A 16,217-nucleotide genomic window follows, 5' to 3' on the forward strand; every position below is an offset into this window, starting at 1 on the left:
ATTCTGTGAAACAGAATATTCTGGCTAGGGCATTGCATCTTATGAATGTTAACTGCCCAGACCCATCTTGGGTCTGGGGAGATTAACATATCAAGTACCTCTCAGACAACAACCTCAGACGGACCTTGCAGGAGGATATAATTTATATAATGGGGTATGGACACCTCTGTGGGAAGTTGAATGAGTTATAAATCGCAGGAGATTAAATGTGGCAGGTAGTGGCACGATGGAATGTGTATCGTTCAGGTACTCCCCGACTTACGACTGTAATTGGGATCAAAGGATCAGTCATATCTTGAAATGGACTTAAGTCTGAATTGTGCCCTCACGCTTAGAGTACCGAAGTCCTAAAGCAAACTTTTGCAATCACATCTTTTTTTCATCGTAGATTTGACAATAACAACTTAAAGCTTCCTGTATTTCCCGACCAACCTTGGTGAATCTTTTCACATTCTGGTCCATGCTTGCCTTGTTAGTCAGCGTCCCGGGGTCTGTAGGCTGGGTCCAGACATCTCGATTCCTATGTGCATGTTGAGTCTTCAGTTGGCGCATGCGTGAGTCTTCAGTTGGGATGTGTGGTTAGTTCGCGTATTGGAGCTCGGTTGGTGCATCCACGAGAGTTATACACCCTAATAATATTGAATTCATGCCCTTAACTCTCGCACATGCACCAACTCCAATATGCGAAACTACCACACGTGCGCCAACCAAAGACTTGCACATGCATACAGGAATCAAGATCCCCATGCCCAACCTACAGATCCCGTAATGCCGACTAACAAGGTAATCACACACATTTTGGGTCATACATGCTCTGTATCCCTGTTATAGTTTATCAAATACAATATAATCCATGTAAATTATATATTTTTTCTTAATATATTTAAAAAAAAATTTCAGTCATACGGATGCAATTCAGATTGACGCAAGTCGCATAGGTTGCAAGTTGGAATGTAGAGTACTACACCTGCGCAGTATATGCGTGTGCACGCTACACAAGAATATTTTTAAATAGTTTAAGATTTTCTGCGCAATATATGAGTGAAAATATGGTACATTTTGGTGCAGTCGCTGTTGTGCTTCAGGGACACACAGTAGACAAAGACAAACATACAGCATGGTAACACTCCTCACAGACAGAGCGGGATTTGAACCCTGGTCCTGGTCGCTGGTACCATATCAGTATCTATGCTAACGGTGCTGCCCTATTGCCAATCTCTACTAGGAAGCCACTGTGTTTATGAGCTAATAATCTGCTTTTCTCTTGTTGGCTGAAGGATAAGTATTGGCCAGAACTAACAGACTTTTCTGGGATATATTACAACCATCTGGGAGAGCAGTAGGGCATACATACTCCTGCACTGTAAAGGCCTTCGTTACAAAACAAATCCCAAACCTTCAGCTCCTTAGGTCACTAATATTCTTGAAGGCAGTGACTTGGAATGGTAGAGGGTGGTGAGCGGGGGCAGGATAAAGTGACCACAGCAGTAAATATCAAGCACATTAATGATGCGTGCATATGCCTTCAATTTAATGTAGCTCTTCAGATGTTGTCAAATTTACACCCTGCTCATGTAGCAGCTGGGTTGCAATGGACCAAGGTGCTGCTTTGCAGGGTTTAATTGAAAAGTGAATAGAGTTGGCAAAAATCTTCTACTGATTTGCAGGCGTGAACTACTGAGCGGGTGGTGGAATGGCCTCCGACAGGTCAGCAGCAGTAAGGCTTTAGCGAGGCAGCTTTTGGTGGTCAGCGGTAATGAGGCTTCAGCTGGGCAGCCTTTGGTGGGGTGAGGCTTTGGCAGGTTGGCTGGGGTTAGGTTTCAACAGGGTGTCCTTTGGTGGTGAGGCCCAGCGGGAGCAACAGTGTGGAGCCGGACTCAATAAGGTTGAGTGGTGAAGGAAAGTTCAATTTTTGATATTTGATATTTTAGCAATTAGAATAAGTCAAGTTTCCTTTATTTGTCTTTCATACCATGCATTGCACGGTAAAGATGAGATGGTGTTTTTCCAGGACCATGGAGCATATTTACATAAATAGAAGTTAAAATGTTTAAGAAATTTACAATAAAAGTCCATGGTACACTATCCATGTGTTCTGGGAATTCAGGAGTCTGATGGCTTTGGGGGAAAAAAAAACTATAGCCCAATCTGGACCAAAGGCTCCTAGTGCTATGGTACCTCCTACCAGATGGCAGAAGGCAGAACAGTTTACATGGGGAGGGGTGTGTGAAGTCCATCACAATGTTTATTGGTTTCCATGTGCATTGTGTTGTAGATATCCGTCATGGTCGGAAGAGAGACCCCAAAATGATCTTTCCCACTGACTTCACTATCCTCTGCAGGGTCTTGCTGTCCAAGGTGGTAAAGCTTCCAAACCAGACGGTGATGCAGTTGCACAGGATGCTCTCAATACAGCCTCTGTAGCATGTAATGAGGATGGAGGGTGGGAGATGAACTTTCCTTAGCCTTCGCAGAAAGTAGAGGTGCTGCTGGGCTATGGAACTGGTGTTAAGGGACCAGGTGAAATTCAACACCAAGTAACTTGATACTCTTGATGACTTGAATGATGGAGCTGTAAATGGTCAGCAGAGAATAATCCCCTTGGGCCCTCCTGAAGTTGACAACCACCTCTTTTGTTTTATTATCATTCAGATACTGGCTGTTGGCTCTGCACCAATCTGTTAGCAACTGCACCTCATCTCCGTAATTTGAATTAGGGCCCAGTGTTGGAGTGAAGCTTTGAGCCTTTGGCTCAAGAGGCTGAGGATGAGCTTGCTTCCAGTTAATCCCAGGTGAGGCAATTTAATCCATTTATTAAATTAGGAGCAGGTAATGGAATCAGCTAGGGCAGTGGATTGCTCCGATTGCAATTGTCCCTGATAACTACACCTGCAAAAGGTGCATCCAGCTGCAGCTCCTGACAAACGGAGTTAGGGAACTGGAGCTGGATGAATTCTAAATCATTCGAGAGGCAGAGAGGGTGATAGAGAGGAGTTTCATGGAGACAGTCACCCACAACTGTCAGGAGGAAGGTAGCTGGGTGATTGTCAAAAGAGGGAAGGGGAATAGACAGAGAGAGCAGAGCACACCTGTGGCCATTCACATCAACAATAAGAATATCGTTTTGGATACTGTTTGTGGGGACAACCTTCCAGGGACAAGTTGTAGTGGTCATGTCTCTGGCACAGAGACTGGACCCTCAGCTCAGAAAGAAAGGAAGGAAAAGAGGAGAACAGTAGTGATAGGGGATTCGATAGTTAGGGGGACAGATAAGAGGTTCTGTGGGAGAGATCAAGAAACGCGGATAGTCTGTTGCCTCCCTGGTGGCAGGTCCGTGATATATCTCAGATCGAGTTCTCAATATTCTCAGGAGGGAGGATGAGCAGCCAGCTATCCTGGTCCATGTAGGGACCAATGACTTAGGTAGGAAGGATGGTTTGGTTATCGCCTCCCCAGGAGCCACATTACTAGCATATTAAGGCAGAGAGTCAGAGTAAATCCAAAAGAGTGAGAGAGAGAGAGAGCGAGAGAGAGAGAGAAAGAGAGAGAGAGAGAGAGAGATGGCAGCTAAGGCAGGGGAATGCTCCTTGCAGGATGTGGGTTGTCTGGGAAGCCACCAAGATTCCTGATGACTTCATCTGTGAGAAGTGCATCCAGCTGCAGCTCCTGAAAAACCAGGTTTAGGAATTAGAGTTGGAGTTGGATGAACTCCAGAATATTCAGGAGGCAGATGGAGAATTGATAGGAGTTATAGGGACATTATCACACCTTGGAGGAAGGTAAATGGGTAATGAATGGTCAGGAGAGGGCACCCCTGTGGGCATTTCCCTGAATAACAGGTGTGCAATTTTGGATACTGTTGGAGGTGACGACCTACCAGGCACAAGCCATAGCGATCAGGTTGTGGCTAAGAAGGGAAAGGAGGAGAAGAGGCGAGCTGAAGTGATATGGGATTCCATAGTTATAGGGACAGATAAGAGGTTTTGTGAAAGAGATTGAGTATCCCGGATGCTATGTTGCCTCTCTGGTGCCAGGGTCTTAGATATCTCAGATCGAGTTCATGGCATTTTCAGAAGAGAGGGTGAGCAGCCAGATATCGTGGTCCATGTAGGGGCCAATGAAGTAGGTAAGAAGAGTGAGGAAGTCCTGCAAGGAGAGTTCAGGGAGTTAGGTGCTAGATTGAAGGACAAGGTTGTGATCTGAGGATTACTATCCATGTCACATGCTAAAGAGGTTAGAAATAGGACAATGCAGCTTAACATGTCATAAAGAGATGGTGCAGGAGGAAGGGCTTCAGGTTTCTGGATCATTGGGTTCTTTTCCAGGGAAGGTAAGACCTGTTCCAACGAGATGGTTTGCATCTGAACTGGAGGGGAACAAATACCCTTGCAGGAAGGTTTGCTAGTGCTGCTCCAATGGGTCTTGGAGGGGGAGGGGAATCAGAGTGTTAGAGCAGATAGTGAGATGGAGGAAGATAAAGGTCATGTGAGGACTGCATCTATAGACGGAAATCAAACATTGTATGTGATGGGAATGTTCTCAGGTGTATTTATTTCAATGCAAGGAGTATTGTCGGAAAGGCAGATGAGCTCAAGGTGTGGATTGGCACGTGGGATTATGACATTATTGCTATTTGTGAGACTTGATTGCAGAAGGTGCAGGACTGGCAGCTTAATGTTCCGGGGTTCCGTTGTTTCAAACGTGATAAAGGGGGTGGGATGAAAGGGAGAGGAGTGGGATTGCTAGTCAGGGAAAATATCACAGTTGTGCTGAGACAGGACAGGACAGAGGGCTCGCCTGCAGAGGCCATATGGGTGGAGCTGAGGAATGGCAAAAGTGTGATCACACTGATAGGGTTGTATTATAAACCGCTGATAGTCAGGGAGAATTGGAGGAGCAAATCTATAGAACGATAGCAGACCAATGTAAGAAACAGAAAGTTGTGATAGTAGATTTTAACTTTTCACATATTGACTGGGACTTCCATACTGTAAAAGGATTGGACTAAGATTGGAGGCGTTATGGACAGTGAAGAAGGGTTTCAAAGCTTGCAGAGGGATCTGGACCTACTGGAAAAATGGGCCAGAAAATGGCAAATGGAATTTAATGTCAAATTTGTTCAGGCAAGTTTTCTAAATCAATATATAGAGGTATCAGTGAGAGAGGATGCAATACTTGAACCAGATGGGTCAGGTGATAGAAGTATGTGTAGGGGAACATTTTGGGTCCAAAGACCATAATGTCATGAGTTTCAAGTTAATTATGGATAAGGAGAGGTCTGGTCCTCAAGTTGATATTCTAATTTGGAGAAAGGCCAATTTTGTGGAAATGAGAAAGGATCTAAGAAGAGTGGATTGGGATTAAATTGTTTTCTGGCAAGATTGTATTCAATAAGTGGAAGGCCTTCAAAGGCAAAATTTTGAGAGTACAAAGTTTGCATGTTTCTTTTAGGATTAAAGGCAAAGTTAAAAGGCATAGGGAACCTTGGTTTTCAAGGGATATTGGGGATCTGGTTAAGAAGAAGAGAGAGGTATAGGCAACAGGGAGCAAATGAGGTACTTGAAGAGTATAGAAAATGTAAGAAAAATACTTTAAGAATGAAATCAGGAAGACAAAAAGATATGAGGTTGCTTTGACAAATAATGTGAAGGTAAACCCAAAGGGTTTCTGCAAGTATATTAAAAGGATAGTAAGGGACAATTATGGTCCCCTAGAAAATGGGAGTGGTGTGTGGAGCATGGGGGAGATCTTAAACAGTATTTACTCAGGAAACTGCCACAGTGTATAAAAAAGGGAAACAAGCAGTAGTTGCAAGGAACATATAGAGATTAAAGAGGAGGAGGGGGCACTTGCTGCATTACAGCAAATAAAGGAAGACATATCCCCCCCCCCAGGACTTGGACCTTAAGGGAAACTAGTGCAGAAATTGCAGGGGCCTTGGCAGAAATATTTAAAACATCCTTAACCATGAGTGAGGTGCTGGAGGATTGGAGGGTAGCTCATGTTGTTCTGTTGTTTAAAAAAATTTCCAGAAGTAAATCAGGAAATTATAGGCCGGTGAGTCTGACATCAGTAGTAGGTAAATTATTGGAGGGTGTTCTGAGAGGTCAGATATACAAATATTTGGACAACCAAAGGCTGATTAAGGATAGTCAACATGGCTTTGTGCACAGTAGGGCATGTTTAACAAATTTTATAATTTTTTGAGGAGGTTACCAAGAAAGTAGATGAAGGAGGTAATTTCAGAAGGTTCAGACACTAGTATCCATGGGAGAGGGTGCAAACTGGATTCAAAATTGGTTGAATGGTAGTGGATGATTGCTTCTCAAACTGGAGGCCTGTGATTACTGGTGTGCCTCAGGGATCATTGTTATTTGTTGGCGATATCAATGATCTGGATGATAATGTGGGAAATTAGATCAGAAAGTTTGCTGATGACACTAAGATTGGAGGCGTTATGGACAGTAAAGAAGGGTTTCAAAGCTTGCAGAGGGATCTGGACCTACTGGAAAAATTGGCCAGAAAATGTCAAATGGAATTTAATGTAGACAAGTGTGAAGAGTTGCATTTTGGAAGGACAAACCAAGGTAGGACATATACAGTAAATGGCAGGGCACTGAGGAGTGTGGAGGAATGAAGGGATCTGGGAATGCAGATACATAACTTCATGAAAATGGCATCTCAAGTAGACAGGGTTGTGAAGAAAGCTTTTGGCATCTTGCCCTTCATAAATCAAAATATTGAGTACAGGAGTTGGGATGTTATGGTGAGGTTGTACAAGACATTAGTGAGGCCAAATTTGGAGTATTGTGTGCAGTTCTGGTCAACAAATACTGTAGGAAGATTGAAAAGTGCAGAGATTTACTAGGAATGTTGCCGGATCTTCAGGAGTTGAGTAACAGGGAAAGATTAAACAGATTAAGATTTTTTTCCTTGGAGTGTAAAAGAATGAGGGGAGATTTGATAGAGGTTTACAAAATTATGAGCGGTAGAGACAGAGTAAATGCGAGTAGGCTCTTTCCATTTAGATTAGGAGAGATAAATATGAGAGGACATGGCTTTAGGGTGAAAGGGGAATGGTTTAGGGGAACTTTTTCACTTAGAGAGTGGTGGGAGTGTGGAACGAGCTGCCATCTAATGTGGTAAATGAGGGCTCACTCTTAAATTTTAAGAATAAATTGGATAGATACATGGGTGGTGAGGTCTGGAGCGTTATGGAATGGGCGCAGGTCAGTGGAACTAGTGAAGTGATGTTTTGGCACAGACTAGAAGGGTCAAATGGTCTGTTTTCTGTGCTGTAATTTTCGAAGGTTTCTCTTTAAATTTGTCCTCACTGTATAAGATCAGTGCAGTGGAGTCCTCTTACTGATTAGTTTTCCCACCCAAAATGGCTGACTTACAAAGAATAAGTTTTGGACTGGGGAAGGCACAATAACTTGCCACTAAATTTAAAACTTACCTCTCATTGAATCTCCTGGCAGGAATGTCATGGGAAGGTGGTGTGGTGGGGGAGGAGAGACAAGGGGAAAGAGGAGGGTAGATGGAAGAGAAAAAATAGGATGGGAGGGGAAAGTATAGATAAGAAGGGAAAGATAGAATGATGGACAAGACAGCAAGATATTGCCTAAAACAAATCTTTACATCAACCCGTTCATTTTACTGCCACGTACCTTCAAAACAATGTTCTCTCATCATCAAAATGGCGCTCCTTAACATTTCTAAACAGTTCTGTTCAATTTTCCCTTTGACTTTCTCAAAAGTAAACTACCCCACCTTCTACAGTCTCTCTTTTATGGATCTTGGGCTGCTGATCACAAAAATCACCTCAAAATTATTCTATAATGAACCAGTTTTAGATATAACCTATTTTTGTGATTTCCTATCATATTTTAAGTCTACCAGTATATTTCCCACCAAGCAAGCTGTTTTGGTCAGTCCAATTCATCTTTTGTATTCACACTTGGACTTCTTCCCTGCTGATCTTGGTGCAGTCAGTGATGAATATGGTGAAAGGTTTCACCAGGACATTGCGACCAGGGCAACTGGAATCATCAATGCTGGGTGACTGTTGGACACTGACACGAGAACAATCAGATGCTGAGTACAAATGAAAATCAGTGGCAAAACATTTTTAGGTCAGTTGAATTAATGCAATATGTCAGCATCCTTATGCGAATAAACAAGCTAAATTCAATAGAAGTTAATTTAATGTTTCTCCAACTTCCTATGTGATACAGCAAATCTGAAATTATCTTTGTGTTCAGCTTGAAATTATGTGTCATAATCCCCAATTTTTTTGGGAAAGCAAACCTTTTGAAAAAATTGTTGTCCAGTGTTATCATTAAAATAATCGTCCATATCATTTTACTGTATTGTTTGGTATTTAAGTTGCAGCTGTACACGAGTGATCTCTGACCTTTCCTCTCCCCTCTTCCCAATCACTGATGCATACATTTTGGGACAATACTTATGGTGGAAAATCCTCAGCATATTTAAAATGCCTTTCCAATTTTGGAAACCCCTCCTTCAACCTTCCCTCTGAACCTCCTCCCATCCTTTAAATTGCTCTTTCAAATCCACCGTTATGCATTTTTAATCTGTCCGCCCCAGAAAGAGAAGTTAAATGGATCAAGAAAGATTGAATAAGTGGAGGTTTTTTTTACCCCTGGAAAAATTAGGTCTGAGGAAGATCTGAGAAAGTGCAATAAAAAAAGGTCTCAAGTAAACATTTCCACTCAGTGAAGGAGCTATAAGCACAGGATGGTCACTAATGAGTTCAATGGTGAATTTGGGAGAACTTTTATTATAATGTGGAATGTGTGATTATAGGGAATGGTTGAATGGTATACCAGAAATTTGTTTCAAAGAAAATCAGATAAACACAAGAGAATGGAATGAAGAGGGAGGTAGTGTAGAGAGCAAAGACCAGCATAGGCCAATTTTACTGAATGGTCAGTTCTTGTGGTATAAATTCTAGATGTATTTCTATGCGAAAGCACATTAAATGCTGCCAAAAGAAAACTACTGATATTCTTAATTTATCCATTCACAAAATGTGGACATCTTTGACAAGGCCAGATTTTATTGCTCATCTTTGATGCAAAATGGTTTGCAGGGCTATTTCAGACAGCATCTTCCAGGCACTATAACTTTTAAAATCTTAATCTATTTAATTCCATCAGATGGTCTAGTGGGGCTTGAACTCATGTCTGACCAGATCACTGGACGCCAATCTGGTAGTTTAATTGCCTTTCAACTCTTAGATAGGCACACTCATGTAAGAAGGGTTTTAGGTGCGAGGTTGGGAAGAACTACATTTTTGTGGAATAGGTTGATATAAGTCAGCAAAACATTGTGGGCCAATTGTGCTGTAATGTTTTATGTTTTGCTATATCTACCCATCAAAACATGCAACGTGCATGCTTTTTACAGCTGGTTAACATTAGTAGCTGTGAAGTGACCTGGCAGAGAAAACCTGGCTGTGACAGGGACCTTTCTGAACATCAGTAAATTTTTTTCTGTGCAGGCTCGTATAGCAAAACCCAAAATGAATTGAATGCTTTAGGCTAGAGTTTATGCAGAGGTTTACTTCACAGCGTTCATTTAAGGACAGATACTTGTTGTATTATCTAGCGTGCATTGGGGTAGGGTTCTGTAATTGGTGGGAGGAGGGAGGGAAATTCCAGATCACAATGAGAGTCCAACATTGGTTACTTTGAGATTAGTAAGGTGGTGGATTTGCGGGAATGCTTGTGCTACTGCATTGGGCTAAGTCGGGTACGGGTTACGAGGAAGCCCACTCTATACAGTGGGTGAGCAGGCTCAGAACGCTCTGTATGCTGGGAGCAGTAAAAATGTATACGGAAAACTAGGTGCCAGGGACTGAATGTGAGAACTTCACAAGGAGGAGAATGAAAATTGTAGTTCACAGAAATAGTTTCACTTTCTACATGCAAGGTGGGAAACCCTTTGCTAAGCTTAAAGCAGTTTATAGGAATAGTTCTATCCTGGTGATGTAGGACTCATCATCCAATACAGTATGAAGAGACACACATACAGGGGCATACAAGAAAGCAGAATGGATAGCTACTTCTCTGCAGATGTACCTCCAAAACAAGAATGAGACCCCTCATGCTCTTTTCAACAAAGCAGTGAAAGGCTCATAAGAGTAATTGACATAGAGTTTGTGCTATCATTAAACTCTACATCTTTAATATCATTGGAGTTGTTGTCCTCGCCCCATCATCTCTGCTTCCTGCTGAGGTGCTAACTCGTGCTGTTAAATGATTCCACCAGGACTTGTCTCAATCAGCTAATCACAGCAGGCACGCCGGCGCTACCTGAGGTGAAAGCAAAGTCACAGGCCAGTTCAGAGCCTGCAATATTGTCTGCATTAATCCCCATGGTGTGGGCACTGCTTCTTATCCCCAAGGTGGAACAGTTGGTCACATATTGAGGGCCAGAAGGGAAGTTCTGGCTACTGACTCACTTGGCTTGGTACGAGTTGTCAGCAATGCAGGAATATATCCATCAAATTTTTCTCACAACAACCTCACACTACCAATCACCCAACAACCTTTCCCCCATCTTCAACATAGTAAACAAGGCAAGTGAGCACAAAGAATATTTTTATGCATCCCTGTGACTGGTCTCTCTGATGTGGCACCTCAGAGATTCATGCTTAGTCCCTGGAAACTCCAGGGCAGTCTGGAGCTTTGGTATTAGTAACACTCCTTGTCAATCTTGCAGCACACACCTGAGCATTTGTCATCACAGTTCCATGACTGAGTTTGTGTACCGCACAATATTTCGCTCATTTACTTTATTGTCACGTGGACCGAGAAACAGTGATAATCTTTGTGCAATGCACAAATGAGCTGGAGAAACTCAGCAGGTCATGCAGCATCTATGGGAGGTAAAGGGTAACCAAGGTTTAGGGCCTGAGCACTTCATCAGGTATTATTTGCTGTGGATGGTGTGTGACCTGTTGAGTTTCTCCAGCACATTTGCTTATTGCACTCAACCTCAGGATCTGCAGATTTTTCTGTGTGCTACCCAGGTATTGCAAACAACTCACCACTCTTTGCACACTTTTGGATTTTAAAATTCACACAAACATGGCAAACGCAAAAGAACAAGATTAATCACAATGACGGACAAACTAGGTTTCCAGGATTTTAACGTAACAGGCAAGTCAGATTATGGCCACTCCCACTCCCCCACATCTAACTCCCTTCGATCTTTGCAGTAGTGAGTTCTGCATCATGCACTAGGACTCTTTTTGCGTTTATTGGCAACCATTTAACATTGAACTTCATCCCCTCAAGTCAGATTATGGCCACTCCCACTCTTCCACATCTAACTCCCTTAGATGTTTGCAGTAGTGAGTTCTGCATCATGCACTAGGATTCTTATTGCGTTTATTGGCAACCACCTAACATTTAACATTGAACTTCATCCCCTCAAGGGTAATCATCTTTCCCACATGCTACCAATTCCTAGTATCGTTCAGATCAAAATCTTCAGCCGTCTCTTTGGGAAAGAATGTGGAGGATATAGAGCTAAGCTGAGCTATGGAAGTGGGATTCGGGGCACTTATCAGCACTTCTGATACTGAATGGAGCCCACAAGCATTCTAACTTTCAGTATGGTTAGGAGAAACACATGCTTACATTGGGCTCGTCCCGCCTCTCTCGCCGTTTCATTTTCTGTACTTGGTAGTCTTCCAGTAACGTCTCCATCAGACCTCTGGAACGAGACGGTCCTGAAGATTCCTGCTCCACAGGCGAGGAATCGGCCCGAGGAGAGGGTAACGGGCCTTCTGCCGCTGGACTGGACTTCTCAATTTTTCCTGCAGAGAAAAAAGAAGAATCGTTCCAGAAATTCTTTGGAAGGTTCATTTGCACACAATAAGTGATGGATGGCTGGAGATCCACTTAAAAAGCTGAAAGACATTGTAAACTGATAGCTGTGAGTACCATCAGCTTTTAGAATTTTCTCCTTAACCACTTGGTTATAGGATTAGTAGCCCTCAGAACCAACATGGACCAAGATGCCAGAGGAAATGGTCAAGGTAGGTACAATTTTAAAAGGCATTTGAAAGGGAAATGGATAGGAATGGTTTAAAGGGATATTGGCCAATTTCAGGCAAATAGGATGAGCCCAGGCTGGCAATGGAAAAATTGTGCTAAAGGACCTGTTTCCATGCTGTATATCTTTTAATTTTTTTTTGTTAAAAGTCATCCAGCAGAGGCTCTGGCGGTAATTTTCCAAATGTCATTAGATATGGGGATAGTGCCGGAGGATTGGCGCATTGCGCATGTGGTTCCGTTATTTAAAAAGGGTTCAAGGAGGAAGCCTGGCAACTATCGGCCTGTAAGTTTGACGTCTGTGGTAAATAAATTAATGGAGAAAATTCTTAGAGATAGTACTTATAAACATCTGGATAGACAGGGTCTGATCAGGAGCACTCAACATGGATTTGTGGGAGGGAGGTCATGTTTGACCAATCTGATTGAATTTTTTGAAGAGGTGACTAGGAATGTGGATGAGGGTAGCGCAGTGGATGTTGTCTATATGGACTTCAGTAAGGCCTTCGATAAGGTACCACATGGAAGGTTAGTTAGGAAGGTGCAGTCTTTAGGTATAAATTTTAAGATAGTCAAATGGATTGAACATTGGCTGAAAGGGAGAGGCCAGAGAGTGGTAGTGGATAATTGTCTGTCAGGTTGGAGGCCGGTGACCAGTGGTGTGCCTCAAGGATCTGTATTGGGCCCATTGTTGTTCGTTATATACATTAATGATCTAGATGATGGGGTGGTGAATTGGATTAGTAAATATGCAACGATACTAAGATAGGTGGAATAGTGGATAATGAAGAAGGTTTTCAAGGATTGCAGAGGGATTTGGGCTGCTTAGAAAAGTGGGCTGAAAAATGGCAGATGGAATTTAATGCTGATAAGTGTGAGGTGCTTCATTTTGGTAAGAAGAATCAGAATAGGACATACGTGGTAAATGGGAGAGCATTGAGGAATACAGAAGAGCAGAAAGATTTAGGAGTAACGGTACATCGTTCCCTGAAGGTAGAAACTCACGTGAATAGGGTGGTGAAGAAGGCTTTTAGTATGCTGGCCTTTATCAATCATTGCATGGAATATAGGAGTTGGGAGGTGATGTTGAGATTGTATAAGACATTGGTGCGGCCTAATTTGGAGTTCTGTGTGCAGTTCTGGTTGCCTAATTATAGGAAGGATATAAACAGAGTGGAGAGAGTGCAGAGAAGGTTTACCAGAATGTTACCTGGGTTTAAGCATCTAGAATATAGGGAGAGATTGGACAGATTAGGTCTTTATTCTTTGGAGCGTAGAAGGTTGAGAGGGGATTTGATAGAAGTATTTAAGATTATGAAAGGGATAGACAGAGTGGATGTGGATAGACTATTTCCGTTAAGAGGAGGAAAGATTAAAACAAGAGGACATGAGTTAAAAATTAAGGGGCAGAGGTTTAGAGGTAACATGAGGGGGAACTTCTTTACTCAGAGAGTGGTAGCCGTGTGGAATGATCTTCCGGGAGAAATAGTGGCGGCGGAGTCAATTGTATTATTTAAGAAAAGGTTGGACAGGTATATGGATGAGAAGAAGATGGAGGGTTATGGGCATTGTGCAAGGAGGTGGGACTAGAAAGGGGTGTTTGGTTTGGTGCGGACTAGAAGGGCCTAATGGCCTGTTTCCGTGCTGTAATTGTTATGTTATGTTATGTTATGGAAACAGGTTCTTTTGGTGCACGAGCCCATGCCACCCAATTAGACCCAATAAACCTGCAGTCCCTGGTATGTTTTGAATGGTGTGAGAAAACCGGAGCTGCCAGGGAAACCCACGCAGATATGGGGAGAACAGACAAACTCCTTACAGAGTGCAGGATTCGAAACATGGCCCCAATCGCTGGCACTCTAACAGCATTGTGCTAACTGCTACATCAACCATGGCTCCTAAACATGGAAGATGAAGTTTCTAATTCTGAAAGATTGCAAAAAATGTGATTGTGTTTGAAGTCCAATCCGTGTTGGCAACATGACCTACTTTGAATCTATTACAGCATTGTGCTAGACATGAGTAAATTCAGTACTCCCTTCTTTTCAGTGTGGTACCATTAGTGCCAAGGAATGCAGATCAGAGTTAAAGACACTGCTCCACTGCCCTAGCTCTGACCTTTCCTCACATGGAACACATTTTTCCACTGTCATGTGAGAAAATGGAAGGTAAATTTATTATAACCTACTCTGGAGTAGGTTTTCCAGAACTAAATTCACCTCCAGGTTGCAAATGTGGTTTCGCTGTTTAAGAAAGATGGGAGACAGAAAAAAGGAAACTATAGGTCTATTAGTCTGACATTGGTGGTTGCAAAGGTGTTAAAGTCAATCCTCAAGGACATGGTTATGAAATACCTCGAGATGCATGACAGGATTGGTCCTAGTCAGCATTGTTTTTTGAAGGGTAGATCCTGCCTGACCAACCTATTAGAATTTGTTGAAGAAATCTCAAGTAGGATGGACAAAGGGGAGGCTGTGGTTGTTGTATATTTGGATTTTAAGGCTTTTGATAAGGTGTCACATGTGAGGCTGCTTAATAAGATGAGAGCCCATAGAATTACAGGGACGATATTAGATTGGATAGAAAATTGGCTGATAGGCTGGAAACAAAGGGTTGAAATAAAGGGATCCTCTTCAGATGGGCTGCCTGTAACAAGCGGTGTTCCGCAGGGGTCAGTTTACAACTCATATTAATGATTTGGATTGTGGTTTGAATGGTTTTGTGGCCAAATTTGCAGATGACACAAAGATAGGAGGCAGAGCAGGAAGTGTTGAAGAAACCGAAAAGTTGCAGCAAATATAGACAGTTTAAGGGACTGGGCAAAAAAAATGACAGTTGAAGTACGATGGTGAGAAATGTGCGGTTCTACATTTTGGCAGTGGAAATAAACAGGCAGATTACTATTTGGATGGGGAGAAAATTCAAATTTCAGAAGTGCAAAGGCACCTGGGCATCCTCATGCAGAGAAACCTAAAAGTTAATGACCAGGTTGGATCGGCAGTAAAGAAAGCAAATGCTGTGTTGGCATTCATTTCAAGAGGAATAGTGTGTAAGAGTAAAGAGGTGTTGATGAGACTGTATGGGACACTTGGTGAGACCTCATTTGGAGTACTGCGTGTTGTTTTGGGCCCCCTATCTTAGAAAGGATGTGATATTATTGGAGAGGGTGCAAAGAAGATTTACTAGGATGATTCCTGGAATGCAGGGGCTAACGTATGAGGAACGTTTGGCAGCTCTTGGGTTGTATTCGTTGGAGTATAGGAGAATGGGGGGGGGGGGGGGGGGATCTCATAGAAACACTTTGAATTTTGAAATGTTTTGACAGAGTGAATGTAGATAAGATGTTTCCCTTGGTGGGTGAATCAAAGGCAAGAGGGCACAGTTCTAAAATTAGAAGTAATCTATTTAAAAAAGAGATTAGAAAAAACTTATTTAGTCAGAAGGTCGTGCATTTTAAGCAGAAGATTGATGTATCGAATTGGGTCGGGGCATCATGGGATATGGGGGAAAGGATGGCAATTGGAATTAGGTGTGAGTATAGTTCAGCTTAGGGTAGCGTCACGGAAATGGCTACTTCTGTTCCTTTATCTTGCAATCACCCTTTTTAACACTAATAATAGAGGAAAATACAGTACCGATTGTGGGTCAGTCAATGTTGGAATGAAGGAAACGAGACAGGCAAACATGCACAGCAGGTTCCCACCCACCTCCATGGGTCAATAGACAATAGGTGCCGGAGTAGGCCATTTGGCCCATCAAGCCAGCACCACCATTCATTCAGATCATGGCTGATCTTCCACCATCAGTACCCTGTCTCTGCCTTCTCCCCATAACCCTCAATTCCCCTGTCGACAAGAACCTTATCTAACTCCCTCTCTTACCCAGAGAACCCACTTCTACCATCCTCTGCGGCAAAGCATTCCACACACCAACAAGTCTCTGGGTAAAAAGTTTTTTTCTCATCTCTGTCCTAAAGGGCCTTCCCTGAATTCTTAACCTATGGCCTCTAGTCCTAGACTCCCCCAACATTGGGTACATAATCAGTTTCTATTGTGTCCAACCCCTTTATAATCTTGTATACCTCAATCATATTTCCCCTCATCCTTCTAAATTCCAACATATACAATC

General features: G+C 42.6%; 2 protein-coding genes across 8 annotated transcripts in view; one reads left to right on the plus strand and one right to left on the minus strand.

Annotated features, from left to right (window-relative positions):
* snx30 (sorting nexin family member 30) overlaps positions 1 to 2,732 on the plus strand; it is a 201,825-nt gene extending 199,093 nt beyond the window's left edge. Inside the window, exon 9 of the mRNA XM_069923293.1 lies at positions 2,653 to 2,732. Coding sequence (XP_069779394.1) covers positions 2,653 to 2,685 — 33 coding nt within the window. The 3' untranslated portion in view covers positions 2,686 to 2,732. The remainder of the gene's footprint in view (positions 1 to 2,652) is intronic.
* LOC138756797 (PALM2-AKAP2 fusion protein-like) overlaps positions 1 to 16,217 on the minus strand; it is a 194,128-nt gene that overhangs the window by 19,707 nt on the left and 158,204 nt on the right. For all 7 annotated transcript variants that reach the window (XM_069923227.1, XM_069923197.1, XM_069923217.1 and 4 more), the window contains one exon: positions 11,673 to 11,851. In XM_069923227.1, coding sequence (XP_069779328.1) covers positions 11,673 to 11,851 — 179 coding nt within the window. The remainder of the gene's footprint in view (positions 1 to 11,672; positions 11,852 to 16,217) is intronic.

The sequence above is a fragment of the Narcine bancroftii genome, chromosome 1 (genome assembly GCF_036971445.1).
Source record: "Narcine bancroftii isolate sNarBan1 chromosome 1, sNarBan1.hap1, whole genome shotgun sequence".
NCBI classification, from domain to species: Eukaryota; Metazoa; Chordata; class Chondrichthyes; order Torpediniformes; family Narcinidae; genus Narcine; species Narcine bancroftii.